This window comes from Grammomys surdaster, unplaced genomic scaffold (genome assembly GCF_004785775.1).
Source record: "Grammomys surdaster isolate TR1022 unplaced genomic scaffold, NIH_TR_1.0 126029, whole genome shotgun sequence".
Lineage (NCBI taxonomy): Eukaryota > Metazoa > Chordata > Mammalia > Rodentia > Muridae > Grammomys > Grammomys surdaster.
The window spans coordinates 1,530,566-1,548,576 of NW_021620842.1; the positions used below are offsets into that span (position 1 = coordinate 1,530,566).

General features: G+C 36.1%; 1 protein-coding gene across 4 annotated transcripts in view; it reads right to left on the reverse strand.

Moving 5' to 3' along the window:
* Kdm4c (lysine demethylase 4C) overlaps nt 1-18,011 on the reverse strand; it is a 171,482-nt gene that overhangs the window by 46,234 nt on the left and 107,237 nt on the right. For all 4 annotated transcript variants that reach the window (XM_028754608.1, XM_028754610.1, XM_028754611.1 and 1 more), the window contains 3 exons: nt 17,249-17,325; nt 15,809-15,864; nt 13,854-13,962 (listed from right to left, as the gene is read on the reverse strand). In XM_028754608.1, coding sequence (XP_028610441.1) covers nt 13,854-13,962; nt 15,809-15,864; nt 17,249-17,325 — 242 coding nt within the window. The remainder of the gene's footprint in view (nt 1-13,853; nt 13,963-15,808; nt 15,865-17,248; nt 17,326-18,011) is intronic.

Consider the following 18,011-nt stretch of genomic DNA (forward strand, 5'->3'; position numbering starts at 1 on the left):
TAAATGGATGGAACTAGAAATTATCATCCTGTGTGAAGTAAGCCAATCACAAAAGAACACACATGGTAAATAAGAGTGTAAATAAGGGCCCTCCACTCTTACCTATTCAGCTGAAGCCCTGGATCCCTCCCTAAGTGCTCCCAGGCTTGTGGTTTAGATCCTGGGAGCTGTGGTTGGTTGGTATTGTTGCTCTCCTCATGGTGCCACAAATCCTTTCAGCTCCTTCAGTCTTCACTCTAACTCCTCCATTGAGAACCCCATGATCAGTTCAATGGCTAGTTGTGAGCATCTGCCTCTGAATATGTCAGACTCTTGAAGGCTCTGAGGAGACATCCATATCAGGCTCTTATCAGCATGCACTTCCTGACTTCCACATCAGCATCTACCTTTGGTGACTGCACATGGGATGGATACTCAGGTGGAAAGGTCTTCAGATGGCCTCTCCTTCAGTTTCTGTCCCTCACTTTGTCTCCATATTTGCTCCCTTCAGTATATTGTTGCTCCTTCTAAGAAGGACTGAGTCACCCCAACTTGGTCTTCCTTCTTCATGAGCTTCATGTGGCCTGTGAGTTGCATCTTGGGCATTTCAAGGTTCTGGGCTAATATCCAATAATCAGTGAGTGAATACCATGTGTGTTCTTTTGTGATTGGCTTACTTCACACAGGATGATAATTTCTAGTTCCATCCATTTATCTAGGAACCTCTCGAATTCATTGTTTTTAATAGCTGAGTAATACTCCATTGTGTAAATGTACCACATTTTTTGTATCTATTCCTCAGTTGAAGGACATCTGGGTTCTTTCCAGCTCCTGGCTATTATAAATAAGGCTGTTATGAGCATAGTTGAGCATAGTTGAACACACATGGTAAATAAGAGTGGGAATTTTGAGGGTGGGGAAGTGGGAGTTGGGGGTAGGTAGGGGTTACATCCACAGAGAAGAAGGAGGAGGGGTAAGGGGATAGGGGGTTCCCGGGTGGGTGGGGGATGGGGTAAAGGGACAGCATAGGAATTGTAAATAAAACATCCAATAAAAAAATTTAAAAAAAAAGATTAAAGAATAAAATATAACCTACAGAAAAAAAAAGTAATAATAAGCTGGACCTTAGTAAAACAACATCCCTTCCCCATGCTACTCCTTGATCTACACAAAGGGATGAACATTTATGCACTGGCCTCAGCCAGATTTGTTGATTCTGGCAACATTGCTCACAATTTTACTTTATCCGCGGGACTAAAAGGATGGAATCCAGAAGTCCTGAAAATATAGTATCTAAAGGACACAAGATCAAAATATATATCTACACAGAAACTGTATTTAATATTTTAATCTTTCAACCCTATATGCATAAAAATTGTGTCAACTTAATAAAATTCTTTCTCTAACAAAAATATTCCTTAAATAAATACATTATAACATAAGTAATTATGAGTCTGTGCTATTTTTTACCTATTCAACTTAAAATAATAAGGAAGCCGGTGAAACTTGAAATTATATAAAGGAAAACCAGTGATTTTACAGTTTTATAATTCCAACTTTAGAGAATTAACAAGGGCCTCATAAATGCTAGGCAACCATTCTATTAGCACTTCCCCTTTCTCATTTACCAATACTAGTCTTAAACTTACTCAGGGAGTTTCTGAACTTGAGAGCTACCTGTTTCCACTTTTTGAATACTTGGGGTTTAAAGGTCAATCTATAATTCTAATACAATAGTGTCATTTTTAAAAATTCTTTTGATTTTTAATTCATTTCAATTTTTGACTTTTATCATTTCTTGAAGTTTCTTAACTTCTACAATTTGTTTTGAAGAAAATATAATGGCTTACACTAGGCAAATGTGTGATAAAAAATAATTAAATATTGATATTTTTTCCCAATCTCCTAAGAATATGACAGTGCATTTGTAAAGGAGCTGCAAGCATCTATGGAAACAACTGTTTTTCTTTAAAAAAAGTTAAAGACTCCAAGCTGAATATGTCTGGCATGCAACATCCACTCCCAGGCTGCTGACAGCTTGTAGAGTAGACAGATGAGGCACAGAAATATTTTAAATTAGTTCATTTATCTTTTGAGACAGAGAAACCAGTATAGATATGAGAAGAATTGAAAGAGACAAAGCATCACCAGTAATATGAGCCAAATTTGGTTCAGTATTTCTTCAGATCATTTTACATTGCCTAATAGCTGTGTGATATCTCATATTAGGAAGGGCTATTTTATGAACAAATAGTAGGGCGAATAGCTAGAAATCACTGCTGGATTTTCGGATAGACCCAAGTTCTGATTCTAAATGATTTTGAAATCAATATTTTTTGAGTGGTCCTAGGCAAATCATGGCTTAATATTAATGACAGGCTAGAAAACTATAGTCAATAAATAGAATCTCTTAATAAAAGAAACTAAACATGCTATGTAGTAGGATAGACCAGCCAAAGAGGACTATAGAGAGTGAACCTCCTCCAAATGTGAGGGATCAACATGGCTCTTTCCAAGTCAATCATATGAGTTATACAAATAGGTACTTCTCGTTTTCTGACTGCTGCTCACCCATTTTGTGCTACAATTTCTCACATTACCGCCTGCCAAAACATCAGGCTGGGATACAGAAACTATCTGACATAGGAGAGCCAAACATTTGCAGAACTAGTTTTACCACTGTGAATGATTATCAGGGAATCACCTCTAAAATTCTATCTCCCTTTTCTCCCCAATTTGAAATTCTGATTCATAAGTCAAAATGAGAATGTATAATTCTTCACTGTAAAATTCTTAGACACTTCAGTGCAAACTCAGATTTAGAAATAATGTTTCTGCCTAAGGTATATCCAAACCCAGTTACAAACTTTTTGACTTATAATGGCTACCTGCTTATAAGATATGCTAGTTTAATACTGGTACAAAGCTTGTGGGAGTAACCAACCAATATCTGACTGAATTTAAGGCTAACTCCATGAGATAGAACCCATTCCTGACACAGCTCAGGTGTCCAAGAGCCTAAGACTGCATAGGCCAGGGACCTAGGGGAAACCCAAATACTACCGTTCCTGCCAAAGGAACACAGCCATAAAATGATGCCTAATGATATTCTCCTATATGGAAGGAGCCTGCCTGGCCTTAAGAGAATCTCAGGCCAAAAGACTGATGGTCTCTAGTCTTAGGAAACTTAACCCTTTCTTAGTGTTCTGTGCTAAGAACGTAACAGTTTTTTACTATTCTGTGCTTCATTAAATACTGGGGAAACTTAACTGTTTCTGACTCTTATTAGTTACTTGATAATTCTCTGTGCTTGAATAAGTGCTGGATAACATAACACTTACTTTATAAACATACTTTATAATTCTCTGGCAATTAACATATGCTGTATAGCAGCAGAGAATTCAGGAGAGGATTTATTGCTAAGGCTCCTTTTTCTCTTGCCCAGAAGCCTCACCTCTCTACTAAAGGGAGGCTTGAAGCAATTTACTTTTAGTGAAAAACTGACAACCCAGTGAAAAACAAAGCACCTTAATCTATAATTTTCTTTCAAAAATTTACGTCAATAGCAAAATGAAATAATCTCAAAGTGAAATGATCACGAGTTTCAAATATAAGCATTTTAGTAGAAATCATCCAAGAAGATACAGATAATAATAAACAAAGCTACTGCCCCTTTACTTCCTAGAAGCAACAACTGTTAAATACTGAGCTTTGACATAATAAATGCTAAAGAGTGAAATAATTTAAGTACACCAATGAGCTTTCTGTCCAGAGCCCAGTGTTTCATCTGATTGTTACAATGATAAATTGACTGTGTCAAACTTTGCTGTAGTATGTAGTGAAATATTTTTACTATGAGAGTTTGATTCTTTTTTCCTTTTTTTAAAATTTGTTGTAGTTCCATAGCAGCTTATATGCCAGTCATTTGGTATGATTTATTTTAATATGTGTCATTTGGTATGTTCAGTGATTGTTGACTCATATTTAATTCTAAAAAGCTCCTTAAGTGCTCTAAAATGCAGTAAACTAGCCATTATAGTTTGAAAAGCATTGAACAGTTTGATATATATATGTTAATATACCAATGCCAAGATGTCATTATTCTTTTGACTGAAAATAGCCTGTTATTCAATAAAAATGCTTCACATCAATTTTTGTTTACTTTTTCTTTAAAAAAAAAAACAATACATTTGGAAGTCCCTTCTCCATGCCTAACCTCTTCCCAGCTAAAGATCATTACCAAGCCTCAAAATGCATTCTTCAGGTAGACAAGTAATTTTTTCATATTCTACCAAGGGAATCTGGGAATCTGCAACAAGCCAATATACATACACAAGTAGTACCTACCTCTCTCCTCATACCAATCCACCTCCATCTTGTTATCTGTGCTAAGCCCCATGCCCACATTCCATAGTTAGCACTCTCAGATTCCTTTACCTACTACCCATTGAAATATTAGCATCTATATGTGAGACCTGCACATGCTCTCCAAAGGAAGCACACTTCAGACTCCCCCCCAAAGTCACAACCATTTGAGGACCTGAGGTGGGATCAGGCTGCATTCCAAGCTAGTATTCCCTTTTCGTTCTGTCTGTGACTGTTAATACTGTTAGCTGAAGATCTGTGAACCCCAATGTTAACCTTCACACATCTCTCACACTTCAACCTCAATTTCAGAGGACCTGCAATGAGAAGGTTCTGGTTCTATAAAGCACCTATTATGAGATCTGAAGGTGCAACTTGCCCTAGCAGAGCAAAGATCATGTGTGATACAACCAAACATCTGACCTTCATGCCCACAAAACTAAGTATGCAGAACCAAACCTGCCAAGCCAATAAGAGCAAACAGATCCAAGTAAACACTGAACAAAGGAGGGCCAAATATCCATACCAAAAACAACACACATCAATCACAGAACAAACAAACAACAATAATAACAACAAAAAGCAACAAGTTTGTTCCTCTAAAAATTAGTACTCACACAGTAGTGGGCTTTAAGGAAAGCAACTTAGATAATTCTCAAAACAACAACTCTTAATACATTCAGAGAACTCATTGGGGACATGAATAAATGAGAGAATGAAGACTACTAAATTAGATAGAAACAAACTGTTAAGTGAATTAAGAACAATTCAATACATGAAAATAGAATTTAATAAGAAATAGAAATTCTGAGGAAAAACTGAACTAGAACTTCAAATACAAAGTTTAGTAATTCTAATAAAAAGCTCAGAGGGAAGCCCACAGAAAGGAAGAATTAATAAAAGGCAGTAAGTCAGGACGTGGAGACAGAGGAACTAGCTCACTTAGTCCAAGTAAATGATTAAGAAAAAAGATCAGGAGAAAGAGGAGGAGGAGGAAGAGGAAGAAGGGAAAGAGAAGTAGAAATACAGGATATCCAGGAAACCATAAAGATCAAACCTTTAAATTATGGGTATAGAAGATGTAATCCAGATAAATGTCACAAAAATTATTAAAAAAAAAATCACAGAGGAAAATTTCCCACAGCTAGAAGAGATAGATACCTATCCAGTCTCAAGAATTGGAAAAAAACAAAACAAAACCAAACCAAACCAAAAAACCAAAAAACCAAAAAACCAAAAACCTAAACAGTCAGACCAAGAGAAGAAACTCCCTAAATTATATTATTAGTCAGATTAGTAACTATACAGAATAAAATAGGTCTACTGAGAATAACAAGAGAGAAGAAACAAGTCATTAATAAAGATAGGCTTATTAGAATAACAGATGAGTTCTCAGTGGATATTTAAAAAACAAAAACAAGAATTTAGACAAATTTAGCAAGTTCCAAAAGACTACTGATAACAACCCAGACTATTGAGATGTGTATATATATATATATATATATATATATATATATATATATATATATATATATATATACACACACACTCTCAATTAGATTGAAGGAGGAAAAAAATATTACATGATAATAGTAAGGTAAAGGAATTTATGACTACCAAAAGCAGTCTGACACAAGACACTGTAATAAATAATTCAAACCACAGAGAAGGTCAAATATAGTGAAGAGGTGACATGGAAAAATACCATTGCTGGGTGTCATGACATTAACCAAGGAAAAATCAAGAAAACAAAATGTCATTAAAAAAAAAAAAAAGTTGAGGGACTAGAGAGGTGCCTCAACTCTTAAAGAGCACCCAATGCTCTTCCAGAGGACCTAGGTTCAAGCCTCAGCACTTGCAAGACAACGCCACAATCATTATTAACCCTATTACCAGAAACAAAAGCAACATAAAATAAATGAATGAAATCACAAATGAAGAAATAAATAATTTTTTAAAAATAACACATTCACAGGAACTGATGAAAATCCATCAAGGATAACTTTAAATATCAATGATTTCAAATTCTCAATCAAAAGACAAAGATTAACTGACTGGATTACGAAAGAATCCATCATTTTGCAGCTTCCAAGGAACATATCTTACTAACAAAGACAAAACTACCATAGCATGAAAGGATAGGCAAAGGTATTCCAAGAGAATAGAACCCCAAAATAAGCAGGGTTTGCTATACTAATATCTGGCAAAACAGTCTCAAACAAAAACTAGAATGAAAAGATAATTTTCAAAAAATGTTTACGCCAATACTTATCAAAGGAACAATCCATCAAGAAAACATTACAAAATTAAACACATATGCACCAAACTCAGGTACATGTAAATTCCTTTAAAAAAAATGCCATAGACAAGAATCAAGGGACTAGCCCTAAAACATTATTGTAAACAACATTAATACCCCAGTTTTATCAGCTAGCAGGTTATCCATACAAAAAAGTAAAGAGAAATCTTAGGGTAAAATGATATCATAGATCAAATAGACCTAATATTATCTACGGAATAATACATCCACATATATCATGACACATATTCTTAAATTTTAATGCGAAGACTCTTAAGGACATACTTGAAAGACTAAATATTCTAATAAAATGGTGATTTCTAAAGGAAAAAGGATGAATTACTTCCTATTACTTCCCGAATTTAAATCAGAAAGAACTACAAAGTAAAACAAATCATCAGCAACAACACTGAAAAATAATATTAAAAACAACAGCAAAACCCTCCCAATATGGGGCTAGAGTTAAAATAGGCTCAGCAGTTAAGTACACTTGTTGTGCTTGCAGAGGACCTGGGTTCCCAGCAATCACATAGAGATTCACAACAATCTGTAACTCTAGTTCCAAAGGATCTTAATGAGCACCAGGAATGCATGGAATATGCAAACAGGCAAGCGAAATACTCCACAAAATAAAATAAAGTGAAATGAAATAAAGTAAATCTTAAAAAGGAAAACAGAATCATCCAATCTTGGAAAAACAAAAACAAACAAACAAACAAAACAAAACAAAACACCCTAGGATTACCTAAATTCACTTCAGGACTTAGAAGACCTTTAAAGATTAACCGAATTTGGTGTTTCTTGAACTATCTCATAAAGCAAAAGAATATTTCAAAATTCTTCTCATTTGGACTCACATGAAAACCATGAAGGTAAAACAAAAAAAGAATATTCCTGATTAACATAAATTCTAAAATTCTCAATAAAATCTAGGAAACTAAGTTTAAGAAAACATCAACAAAATCATTCACCATGAAGTCTTCATTTCAAAGGACAGCAATGGTTCAACAACATGTAAGTCAATTAATACAATACACTACAGAAACAGACTTAAGCTCAGAATATACATGATCACATCAGTAGAAGCAGAAATGGCTTTTAAGAAAATCCAACAACCCTGTCAGTCAAAAGTCTTGAAGAGACTGGGGATGGTAAGAAAATGTCTCAAGATAAAAAGGCAATATTCAACAAATCTATAGGCACCATCATGTCAAATATAAGAAACACTAAAAAATTTCTTCTAAGTTCAGGAAGACAATAGGATGTCCATTCTCTTCACTCATACAATATGATGCTTGAAGTCTAATAGAACAATGAAAAAAGAGACAGAGACAAAAGGGATACAAATATGAAAGGAAAAAGTCAAAGTATCTTTATTTGGAAATGATGATTCTATACATAAAAAAAGTAGAAAGATGCCACGAGGAAACTTCTACAGCTAACCAATACTTTCAGCAAAGGCAGGATAAAAACTTAGCACATAATTCCACCCACAATGAAAGGAGAGTTCCTCTTTCTCCACATCCTCGTCAGCATCTGCCATCACCTGCATTTTTGGTCTTGGCCATCCTGACTGGCATAAGGTGGAACTGCATTTCCCTAATGACTAAGAAAGGACTTTGAACATTTCTTTAAGTGCTTCTCAGACATTCGAGATTCCTCCGTTGTGAATTCTGTTTATTTAGCTCTCTACCTAATTTTTTAATTGAGTTATTTTGTTTTTTGGAGGCTAGCTTCTTGAGTTCTACTTATATTCTGGATATTAGCCCTCTAACAGATGTGGGGGTTAATGAAGATTTTTTTTCCATTCTGTGGGTTGCCAATTTGTCCTATTGACTGTGTCCTTTTCCCTAACAGAAGCTTTTCAGTTTCATGAGGTCCCATTTACCAATTGTGGATCTTAGACCCTGAGCGATTGGAGTAATGTTTAGAAAATGCCTCCCCCTCCACCAAAAATGAATTTTCCTACTTTCTCTTCTATTAGATTCAGTATACCTAGTTTTATGTTGAGATCCTTGATCCACTTGGATTTGAGCTTTGTGCAAGGTGATAAATATGAATCTATTTTCATTGTCCTACAAACTGACTGCCAAATAGACCAGCACCATTTATTGAAAATAATTTCTTTTTTCCATTGTATGCTTTTGGCTTCTTTGTCAGAGATCAAATGTACTGGTATATCTAGTATTCAATCTGGCAGTTTCTTAGAAAATTGGAAATAAACCTACCTGAAGACCCAGCTATACCACTCTTGGGCATATACCCAATAGATACCTCACCATACTAGAAGGACATGTACTCCACAATGTTTCTAGTGACCTTATTTGTGATAGCCAGAAGTTGGAAAACAACCCAGATATCCCACAAAAAAAGAAAGGATACAGAAAATGTGGTACATTTACAGAATGGAGTACTATTCTGCTATTAAAAGAGACAACTTCATGAACTTTTCATGCAAATGAAGGGAACTAAAAAAATACCATCCTAAGTGAGGTAACCTAGACACAAAAGGACATACATGGTATATACTCACTAATAAGTGGATATTAGCCAAAGAGTACAGAATACCTAGGGTATAACCCACAGAATTTAAGAACTTTAACAATCAGAAAGATCAAGTGAGGATGCTTCGATCCCACTTAGTAGGGGGAAGAAAGTAATCAGGGGAGGCGGGGGGGGGGGGCATCGGGGTGGGAGAGAGGAGAGGGTGGAGAAAGGGGGGAACAGGATAGGGAAGGAATGGGGATGACAAGAGCAAAGTCCAAAGGGCCAGCAGAATGAATGGAAATATGTAGCCTCAGAAAGCTGGGAGGTAGGGAGACCCTCTAGAAAGTACCAGAGATCTAGGAGGTGACTGCCAGGACTCAATGGGAGTGACCTGAGATGAAGTGCGCAATATAGGGGAGAGCAAACGTGAAGAGCCCACCTCCAGTAGATAGATAGGGGATTCAAGTGGAGGCACGGTGTTACCAATCCACAGTTAAAATTTCTGACCTAGAATTGATCCTGTCTAAAAGAACTGCAGGGACAAAAATGGAGAAGAGACTAAGGAAAGGAAGTCCAGTGACAGGCCCAACTAGGGATCCACCCCATGGGGAGACACCAAAGCCTGAGACTATTACTAATGCTATGATGTGCTTATAGACAGGAGCCTAGCATGGCTGTCCTCTGAGAGGCCCAACAAGTAGCTGACTGAGAAACACATAGATGCTTACACCTAACCATTGGACTGAAGTTGGGGACCCCTATTGCTGAATTAGGGAAAGGAGAGAAAAAGCAGATGAGGAGCATGACCCTATGAGAAGACCAGCAGTCTCCATTCACCTGGCTCCCAGACACTAAGCAACCAACTAGGAAGCATGCAGGAGGCCCCCAACACATCCACAGCAGGGGTCTGCCTGGACTGGCCTCAGTGGGAGAAGATGGACCTCATCTTTGAGACATTTGAGGCCCCTGAAAGGGGTTGGCCTGGTGGTGGGAGGAGTATCCTCTCTAGGATAAGGGGAGGAGGAATGGGGTGAGAAAATATGGGAGAGGAGACTGGAAAGGGGGACTACAGGGGAGGGGGTGCAACAGCTAGACTGTTAATTAATTAATTAATTTGAAAAATAGCACATAAGAATAAGTAAACTACTATATACTAATGATTGATATCCCAAGAAATGAATCAGAAAAAACAATCCCTTTCCTGATAGCCTAAAATAAAATTAAATAGGAACAATAAACTTAATTTATACAATGAAAAAGTTGAGACATTGAAGAATGAAACTGAAAAAGACACCAGGAAATGGGGAAAAAATGATTAGAAAATGGCCTTCCTACCAAAGTAATCTACATAAAATCCTCAGAAATCTACATAGAAGTGGCTGGTGGGAGTGGAAACTTGTAAAACTGCTATGAAAATCAGTGTGGTGGTTACAGAGAAAAGTGAAATTTACTTCAGGATCCAACTGGACTTACTATTGGAAATACCCTAGGTATCTATCAACTGATGAAGGCAGAAGGAAAATGTGGTACATTTCACAATAAAATACTATTCAGCTCTTAAGAAAATGAAATTTACAGAAAAATGGATGGAGCTAGAAAAGCCATCCTACATGAGGTGACTCAGACTCCAAAAGACAAATACTGTGTATTTTCTCCTATGTGGCTGTTAGCTATTATGCTTTAGATATGCTAAAATCCAAATAACTACAGAGGTTAGGTAGGTACTTAGTAAGAGAGCAGGGTTGGGAGAAAGAGGGTCTCCCAAAAATGAGGAAATAGAACATAGTGTTACTGAGAGTTAAAAGGAAACTAGAATAAGAAGATTAAATTAGGGAGGAGAATTACAGAGAAGGGTAAAGTGGAAAATATAGAAAGGAACAACTAACACAAAGACCTTTTGAAAAGCAATATGGAAACATACCACTAAATATATACATGAATGGAATCTAAACGTGGTCACCATATAATGAGGGAGAAAATTCCCCAACTAGGCACCTTATTCCACCAACTAACAAATCCAGTGCTAAGAATCTTGTTGAGTTGTTGGCCAAAGTAGTTCCATGGAACCACCCCCCCAAACATCACAGGCTACTGCCAAGGCTATTGTTTGGTTGTTTTCCACAAACTAATGATAAATCAACAATTACTTATGTTATTGAATAAGAAAAGTCTAGCTGGCGCCTAAGTAGCAGTTTCACCCTTACTGACTAGTATCAATGGTGATGGAAGGTAGTATATTCTCCATTCTACCGAAGGAGAAGAAAAGCAATTACCAAGATCACTCAGTTACTACAAATCCTGGAACCTGTAACATTGTTGTGCTAGAAAAATATACTGGTGCAACAGTGGCACAAATGTTACGGGAGTAACACCATTCTCTGACTAGATTTAAAGCCCACTCCAGGAGATGGAATGCATACTGCCACTGTGAATGTGGTCAAAAACCTGAAACTAGATACATTATGAGTTAAGAGGAAAGAGTGCTTTTATTCTACTAAAGGAACATAGCAATAAAATAACTCCAAATGACAATATTTTTATACTCATAGAAAAGAGCATCACTCAATCCTCATTACAGAAACTTCCTCTTGCAGTAGATGGAAATTAGCACAAAGAACTACAAATGACAATATCATTAGAATGGGAGATTTGAATACTCAATCTTCAATGAGATATCTTCATCAAGCCCTTCCCTTTAAGGCTAAGAGATCCTATGAAAGAGGATGTGGAAAGATCATACAAGCAACAGACGTAATGGGTTGCTCCAAATCTTTGTTTTCCAGACACAACAGGGAAAATGAATATATAAGCTCACTAAGACTCTGGCATCAAGTGCAAGACCTACATAGGTTCAATCAAAGCAGAATCCCAGCACACAGAGAGGCAAGTGGATAGAGGGGCCCTCTGTAACCAAAATACCATTCGTAATTGATTCTCTCTGGCAAATGAAAAATCATGGTTTTTTTCCCCAGTGGACTGTCAAGGGAGTATATCAACAACTCTTTAGGACAAGCCACATGCCCACAAGTAATTGGTTAATACAAAACAAATTCCAGAGGTGTTGTTTGTTTGTTTGTTTGTTTGTGGTTTTTGGTAGACTTTTGATTTTGCTTTGGCATTTTTTATCATACTGGTCTTTTGTTTGTTTTGATTGATTTTTGTTTTGGAGGCTTTTCTTTTCCTCTTTTTCATTTTTTGTTTTATTTTATGGTTTTTTTTTTGCGGGGGGGGGGATGGAGTGAGTACAGAGGAAGTAAGAGAGAGAAGAGAGGGAGAGAAGGAAGAAAAAACATAAAGATAGGTGAGTTGGTTGGATACAGAAGTAGGGGACACGGAGGATCTGAGGGTAAAACATGATCAAAATACATATGAAAAAATTAGATAGAAATTATCATTTAAAAAATATTAAAAAGATAATCTTATCTCTGTCCATCAGATGATGATTTTATATCTTGGCAATTATGAGTCCTGTCACAACAAACATCAAGCATGAATATAAAGATGCCAAAAAAGAAAAGAAAACCCATCTCAATATTCATAGAAATACAAAAATCCAGGTAGCTAAAACAACTCTAAAAACTAAAAACACTTTTGGAAGTATCACTATTGTTGATTTCAAGTTATACTACATAGCCACAGTAAGATAACAACAGCAACAAAACAAACAACAAAAACATGTAACTAGTTTTTTAAAAAGACACATTTATCAATGGAATAGAATTACTGACCTATAGCCACCTGATCTTTGACAGAGATCAAGAATACAGCATTTTCATCTGGTACTGAGTAAACTGGAAAGCTATATGTAAAAAGATAAAACTAGATCCTATCTCACTCTACAGAAAACTCAAATCCAAATTGATCAAGGATCTCAATATAAGACCTGAAACTCATTTTCCTAACCCTGCCACCATGCTCCCACACCATGATGGTCATGGACTAGCCTTGGTTCCCAGTTGGAGAACTGTTTTGAAAGTGTGGCCTTGATGGAGGTGTGTCACTGGAAGGGGGTTTGAGGTTTCAAAAGCCCAGGACAGGCCCAGCTTTCTGACTTTGTGACTACTGCTTATATTTCAGAAGATAAGCTTTCAGTCACTACTCCACCACAATGCCTCCCTGCCACCATGCTCCCATACCATGATGGTCATTGACTAACCCTTGAAACTGCAAGCAAAACTGCAATTCAATGTTCTTTTATAACTAGGCCTGATTATAACAGAAGAGTAACCAGAACACTAAGAAAACAACTCAATTAAAAAAATAGTAATAAGCATCTAGTGCCTACTTTTGAGTAAAAAAAAAACTTTGTGATAAAAAAAATGCTTCTGCATTTCCTCTTTGTAAAGGTCTTCTTGGCAAAGAGATGGTCGCTAAGGTTGAACATATTTGCTATACCAAAAGAAACACAAGAGAGGAAAGAGGGGAAAAACAGTAGGCAATTTCTGTAGGACACTTTAGGGAACTGAACAATCTCAGAGAGCCGAATGTTTACAAGTTCATATCAATAAAGAAAATTGATCCCTTTCCCATATTTCAAAAAAAAAATGAGGGTAGTTTTAGAGACTTACTAGAAAAGAATTTGTGAGGAAAAATATATTCAGGATAGAGGAAAAAATAGGTAGAATAAAATGAAGCTTTTGGATATATTGATTTGGAAACAATAAATTCAGAAGCTGAAATTAACATTAATGTATGAAATAAAAACAAAATCTTTGACACTCACCAATTTTAACCTCTGTAAAGGTATTCTATCTACATCTATTTGTGTCCTTTCTGGGACATTAGTGAATCGGACTTCTGGAACTGCAACAGCACATATGACATGAGCCCACCTAAGGAAAAGAGACATTAAATATAAACAAATTCCCTAAACTTACCGACTTCAACTTGGTGGTGGCAATCTGGCACATAGAAGAAATGAATCCAAAAACCTAATTTCACTGCAAGTAAATTCTGGATTATAAAGCTCTTTAATGACAACTGGATATATTTAGCATAACTGTAACAAGAACTAGATAAACAGGGCTGGAGAGATGGCTGGGCAGTTCTTACAGTGGATCTTGGCAGGTATCAGCACCTACATGGCAGCTCACGACTACAACAAACTCCAATACTAGGTGATCTAATGTCCTTTCTGGCTTCCATGAGCTGTGTGCACACTAAGGCATAGACACATACAAAAATTGAACCATATAAAGGCCAAGGACTTTATAAGTCGTATAACGTGGTTAAATACATTTGAAAACCACAAGGATACTGAAAATGTAGGTTTTCGTTTTCATTTGATACTACATGTGTAATATGTCTGAACAGACTGACGCACGGCAATAGAACAATTTAGTTAACTAGGAATCACCTTTTAATATAATACATGGTATAATATATGTTATTTTCTCAAGCAAATTAATTCAAATACAAGTATTTTCTGTAAAATTATAAGTAGTTAAGTCTTTAAATATTTTTCCTCAATGCAATATTAATATAAACAAGGCAATCTATAGCTAAAGAGAAGTGAAATCTAGTTTATTTCCTGATCTCCTTCTTAAAACATTAGAGCCTCCTTTCACATCCCAAATTTGCATAAATTTGTTATACCACTCAGTATGTCTTAAGTGTTATACCTCCAAGTCAACATAGGGCTTGAGAATATCATTAGGATTTGAAATACCAAACTATCAACTTATATTTAATTCAAAGTTTTTGTTTGCTTCTTTGTTTTTAAAAGATAGATATTGGATGTCCTGGAGCTTGCTAGATAGATCAGGCTGGCCTCCAAGTCAGAGATACATCTGCCTCTGCTTTTCAAGTATACAGATTAAAAGACTGCATTTCTAGGCCCTGCTTAGCCATAGCTTATTTATTTCATTTAAACAATGAATGCCAGGTTTCCTCCTAAGACCATAGGAAGAAAGGACAACTGTTAACCCTACCAGAAGATTCTTCCAGACATGAATAAAATTAGCATTCTATAGTAAATACTATTAAGATAATTTCTCAGGATATATGTTTTTACAGGAAGCACTTAAGCCATCCCATAGTCCCTACAGCCTTTATACAACATCTAAAATCTAGTGACAGCTCTGTAGGATGATGCCAATCTTACTAGATGACCTTATAAAAGATGGTTCAAATTCAAGCAAAAGTATTGGCTGTTAGATAGCACTTTATCAATGTTAAGGATGATAAATGCTTCTACACTTCATTCCAAGCAACCAGACTCGTGTATACATACATAAACATAGTAATGACATCAAAAGATAATGCACTAGGAGTTCCAATTCCAGTGTTGCGGGCCAGGCAGGACCACTTTCCCTACTAAGGCCAAGTTCTACAAATTTATTTAAAAAGAAAGAGAAAGTGAGAGAAAAAAAAGTTCAATTGAAGGGAAGGAAGTATTGCTGAAGAAAGAGAGGAAGAAAGGGAGATGAGAGGGAAGACAATAAAGGAGAAACCTACTCATAAAATAAGAACTATCTTTACATAAGAAGCACAGAGTAGAAGCAAACTCTACAAAACACTCTGTTGGCATTAGTCTCTGAAGCCAAATTTCAACCCTAGGTTCAGTGACCAAGTGTGTGAAATAATGTCACAGGCACAACTGTAAAGCCAACTATCATGCAGAACTTGAAGAGAAAAAAAAGAAATGATGAAATTCAACACAATCAATATAATACTTACTGATTGTTCTTAGTCTGTTTAAGAGCACCTCCTCTCAAATTGCAGAGACAACATTCCTATAGGGGAGAGGTGAATTAACACAATTATAGAATCCATATAACAAATGTCACTGTCCTTCATATAAACTACTCTAGAAATTCTTATATTCTATTTTCCATTTAATGTAAAACTAAAAGTGTAAAAAAAATTCCACAATGATAGAGACTTCAAGTTCTAGAAGGAAACGAGAAAACTTGAAAATGATTGAGTACATAGGTCCCTTGGAGAGGCCCACCACATATTGCTTTCACTCTTGAGTGCAGTAAGGAAGTTGTGAGAAAGAACTATATCTTACTACAGAAGTACTTGTTCCTCCATGTCCACTGCTGCTTTCTTCATAAGAGCCAGAACCTGGAAACAGTCTTGATTTTTATCAACAGATGAGTGGATAAGAAAAATGTGGTACATTTACAGAATGAAATATTACTCAGCTATTTAAACAAGGGAAATTATAAATCTCACAGGCAGAGCCAGAAAATTCATGCTAAGTGAGGGAATTCAGACCTCAAAACACAAATACTATGTTTTCTCTCATATAGATCCAGCTGTAAGTAAGTGTTGAGGCTTAATAGTGATGTGTTTGTGTGTCAAGTTGACAAGGGGTCAATTGTACTGGCTGGTTTTGTGTCAACTTGACACAAGCTGGAGTTATCACAGAGAAAGGAGCTTCAGTTGAGAAAATGCCTCGATGAGATCCAGCTATAAGGCATTTTCTCATTTAGTGAGCACCCTAATATTGAGATCACCAAAAAGAACACAGTACTGGAAGCTGACAGGGCATGGTTAAATAGAAAATGTATATGGCATGGTAGATTAATGGAATGAAAATCAAAGACAGGTTTAGAGTAAACTTCCAAGAGCATTTTTAGAAAACAATAATTCTGACCTAGAGAAATTTGTGGTCTTTAAATTGGGAATCATTTGTTAAACATTCTGTCTAACACATCACAGTGATGACTTCCACTCCATAGAACAGGTATTCTAATCACATTTGTTAAGGTGTGAATAAAAGGAATAATAAACAAGGGGAAGGTTTTTTGTTAGTTGGAAAACTGCAGACAGATTGTATTGTTTCCTCAAGGATCCATCAAGTCACCTCCCTTGAATAGTTTTTAGAACATTTATTTGTAAGGATTTCAAAATGTATAGGAAAAAAAAAAAGCCTGGAATACATAAATATGGACTTGATGATCTATGGTGTCCATAGGATCTGAAGAAGAATGCTACATAGAAAGTCACCTAAACTGTTTACAGTAGTTACAAAGCCATTATGAAGAATGATCTGAAGAGAGAGATAGATACATAAGAAACATGTACCCAACTTTATCTTTCCATTCGACTTAGCCATGTCAATAGTGGGTGCGAAGAGAAGAGTAACAACATAGTACATAACCTACTTACTGCAGTCCATGCATTTCTCTTGCACCGGGCACACAGCCATCCATCACAGACCTCATGAGAAGGGACACCATAACAACCTGGAAAATAACAGAATGAATGTACAGATTAAGTCTCTTCCATCTTTAAAGTGTCCACAACCCTGGAAGAAAACCCAATCCCAGCTACCAGGAAGCAGAGGCATAGTGTTCATATGTTCATCTCCTGCATGACCTATGTGATAAGCTCAAAGCTAATCTGTGTAGTTAAGTGAGATTGTTCCAAAATAAAAAGTACAATGAGGGTTGGGGTTAGATTGCCTAGCATTAAAGAGAATTAGGTAAAATGTCCAGTTCTGTGACAAAATACTTTTTTGTTGTTTTTCTGTGTACCCCTAGCTATCCTGGAACTCTCACTGTAGACCAGGTTGGCATCAAAGTCAGAGATCCTCCTGCTTCTTCCTCTCAAATGCTGGGATTAAAAGCTGTCTTTTTAATTACTATGCTACCAATCCCCAAAACATGAAAATACGTACTTTTTGTCGATTTGCGAGTTTTCTTTTTGGGAATTTCAGTGATTGGGGTAAAAGCTACACAGTCTATGACTGGAAATGAAAGTTTGCTTTCAATTCAATATTTAATGGATCCATGCCAAGACTAAATGTGAATATGACAGGTGGTAAAAATATATGTGGTAATTGCATGGTATCAAGATCTTGGTTATATATGTTTTATATTAGCACAAAATAAATGAATAAGCAAATAAATTAGCAAACTAGCATATATTA